At 37.3% G+C, this 3,780-nt stretch overlaps 1 protein-coding gene across 1 annotated transcript in view; it reads right to left on the minus strand.

The window, feature by feature from the left end:
- LOC105625936 (nucleolysin TIAR-like) overlaps positions 1–3,064 on the minus strand; it is a 162,094-nt gene extending 159,030 nt beyond the window's left edge. The window contains exon 1 of the mRNA XM_012207249.1: positions 2,887–3,064. Within this exon, the coding sequence (XP_012062639.1) occupies positions 2,887–3,064 (178 nt within the window). The remainder of the gene's footprint in view (positions 1–2,886) is intronic.
- Between the last annotated feature and the right edge of the window lie 716 nt (positions 3,065–3,780).

Raw genomic sequence — 3,780 nt, forward strand, 5'->3', positions numbered from 1 at the left:
CCTACTCCGTCGTGTGTACCGTTCGGTACGAGTACTACAGAGAGAGAGAGAGAGAGAGAGAGAGAGAGAGAGAAATATAATCATCATAAAACGTAATTAATTTTCTTATAAAAGATTAGGATCTTGTGATTTTGATATTTTCTTATAATAAATAAATCTCCAAAAAAGTGATATTTTCTCTTTATAAACTAAAAGATCATAAAAAAATATTAATAATTTGACAGAATATAAATTTAATATAAAAAAGCACTGAATTCAATTAATCTTTCTTTAAAAATAGAGATGCATCTTCTTAAGCAATAAAATCTTCGTCCATTGAAGAGCAGTAATAACAGATCTATGTAACTCCACCGAAAAATGATACCTTCTATTTATCAATGTGAGAGCGCGACATCTGCAAATTAGTACGACTCGTCTCTCGGATATCACGACTCATCTCCAGCCGCGTTGGAACCGGACCGACGCGCGCGAAGTAAAAAGATTGATGACGTGTCCCCGATCCGTGTATACCTTCGCGAAACGGGCGATGCAAAATCTTTCATGACTCGCTAATGTTTTGTAACAGTTCTTGTTCTGGCACAAACGTTGATAGATCGTTTCATTGACCAGCAACGAGATGAAGCTCGTCCGTCGTTCGCGAGAAGAACGATCGGCGCGCGATCGGAACGCGATAGAAACGAATGAAAAAAGAATAGAAGAAAAAGTGAGAAAGAGATAGAGAGCGGAGAATGAGAGAAGAAAATCGTGGCAAGGTTGGTGGAGCGATGGGTAGTAGGGTATCTGCCTATTATTCACGTGCGAGATAGGTTGAAGAGGGGGGGGGGGGAGGGGGGTTGATCTAGCTCGATCTATGAGAGTCTGGGGGTGAGGCCAGACTTAGAAAGGTGGGTTAGGGGTTCGTGGCGAATTCTTATAAATCAAAACAGACACGCTATCCCGTCTCATAGGGTGTTTCCACCCTTTCTTACACCGCATCTATGCCTTCTTACTTCCTTACCTGGCCGACTGTTAGCAGTATAAAGGAAAAGAAAGAAAATAAAATATGACAAGGGACGCGAAAGCAGGTGTCGAGAGAAGTAGTGGAAGGAGAAAGTGCGGCCGGACGTATCTCGGATGTTGATGTATTATTGAGTTTGTCGCGTATTATCGGTCGCTGCCCAGTATCGTTGACAAGGGTAGATGTCAAGCGAAAAAAAAATTGTTAGCGTGAAATATCTATGTCCAAACAAGGAACACGTTTATACGTTAGCCACACGGAAATTGATGATAAATATATGCGACAAATAAATTAAGTGATTAAATTAAATGCAATTTTTGTTATTATATATTTAAACTTAACAGGTCAAATCATTTATTGTATTATTAAAATTATGAATTTGTTTCTTCTATTTAAATAGCATTATCTTATTCAAAATATTGAACGACGATATAATGTTCAAAAACAATATATAAAAGAAATGCAATTTTGTCAGTCTAAAAAATCTCATCCCCTCTCTTTTGCTTAATATTAAAAAATATTTTTTCTTAAACATGATACCGTTACCCGTGGAGCGGTATATAACTGTTATAAGAAACTTTCCTCAAGTTATACCAACCATCAGTATTAGTTCATATCGCGATATTATACAGCAATATTCGCCATTGAAAACAGTTTACTACGCATTGCCGCAGCATACTGTTATGAGAATAATATACACTGCATTCGCATGTACGCTGTTATGCCGCTATTTCTTTGAATAAGACATCAGCTTTGGACGTATTTGGGTAGTGAATATTTAATGTTATCGATATTGCCTTAAAAGTCGTTTGTGCGGAAACGGGCGTGGAACTGTTTAGTATACCGTACAGCGCCTCGCCTACTACGTGAAATTGATTCGAATTTTTCGAGAGACGCCGTATTTAGATTTTATCTGCCCCAGGGTTAAAAATGCAAGTACAATCTCGTGCTGGACTGCGCACGGAAATGCGATGGCATTGTGTTAGCACAGGCATTTTCGTGTTACATTAATGTAATTAAAAGTATTGTAATCTTGAATGTAACTCACTCCGCATAATTATGCGTCTCTACTTACGTACAACGCAAATGTAATAAATGTACATAAATATGTTTGGCTAAGATATAGTTTCATATATAATATTTCAGCCAGAATAGTTGTTCAGCCAGAATAGTTGTGTAATCTGAGTGCTATGTGTAGTTGTTAACACAAAGCGATAGGCAATTCTTGCCCGGTAAATCGTCTTGATAATGTTAACAAGACCGTTACTGCTAAAAATTTTTATTTTTACACGTTTGTTCACCTAATATTCACCTTCTCTTTTCCTTTTTCTTTTAGTTCTAATCGGTTCGAAACATGCAACCGGAAAGATCCTGCCATTAACTATCCGAACGGACTCTCATATCTTAGTAACGATGAACAACGATTTGGCTATTTTTGTATCCCTATTAATCTCATAGCTGACATCAGAACATGTCTTCTTATAGCACTCGTCTAATCTACATATAATTTATTTCAAAGTTAATTCTAATTATTTATTTATGGAATATCTACATTTATTTATAAAACATCTATATGACTTTTATACACGATCTTTTTTCGTTATGTTTGAATTAAAATGGATCATTCTGTATTAATCGACAAAGTGCTATACCATCATGATTGTGGAAAATCACGAAACAAAAAAACATCATGAAATATCTCCATTGCATTATTATCTTAACAATCTCATCACTAAATCTTCTAAAGAAATCCATTTAGAAAGAAAAATTTAATTGCTGAAATGCGAGGAAAATCGAGGGAATCGAACATCTGCAATCGCCATCGCGTTACCGAAGCGCCAGTCATACAAAGAAGAAGAAGAAATATAGAAAAGATGAAGAAAACTTACGGGGGTTCTGGACGTGCACAGGAGACGAAGGATTGGTTCGCGTGACGACGACCGGAGGAGGCATCTTGGCGTGCAAGGCGGCGAGGCATGAGTTTGCCACGTCGTAGATGAGATAAGCACCGTAGTATCGGCCCGCGCTGCCCATTTTCAATTTATTCTTACCGGGCGCAACCGCCATTTTCGCGTATCACGGCCACAGATACAGCCGCATCCACCTGGCGATTATTACCAGTTTTCTCACTCAACGATGATCGACTGCAATTATCTGGCTGGATCTCCGATGATATTAAGAAACATCGTACTAGATCATTGCGATCCTTAATTTTAGAGTTGTCCTCACAATAAATTTCTTGCCCTATTGCGGCTGTGAATGTCGAAGCGATGTACACCATTTGTTATCATCCCACAACATGAATTTCACATTCTTGTTAAGGATAATGCGGACTATCTTGCTGTAAAGCTTAGGGAAGATATACGTAGCTTCCGAGCGTTGAATATAAATTGTAAACGATCGCTCGCTTTTTTCATAAATATACATCACAAATTTAAAAAAGACACAAAAAAATGTATAGATTTAATGAGCTTACTACGATAATATAAAATTCATTATTATATTAACGTCACTTTCACCATTAACATTATTTTTCTTGATTCCACAAAACTCAAATGCTCGTTCAAATTTGTCGACAAGTTACAACTTTCTTCTCAAATGAAGTTACTACATCGAAGCACTGATTAGCGAATCTTTTTCAAATAATAAATAAATTCGTTAATCCTGCAACTCGCACATTGGTAGATTAAATAACTGACATTATTTGCGGATCACATGCACGGCAATTTGATTCTCCGCAACCACAGTGAATACCACTTGGAACTAATTATCCGGGCGCGCGC

Source organism: Atta cephalotes (genome assembly GCF_000143395.1).
Source record: "Atta cephalotes unplaced genomic scaffold scaffold00001, whole genome shotgun sequence".
Classification (NCBI taxonomy): Eukaryota; Metazoa; Arthropoda; class Insecta; order Hymenoptera; family Formicidae; genus Atta; species Atta cephalotes.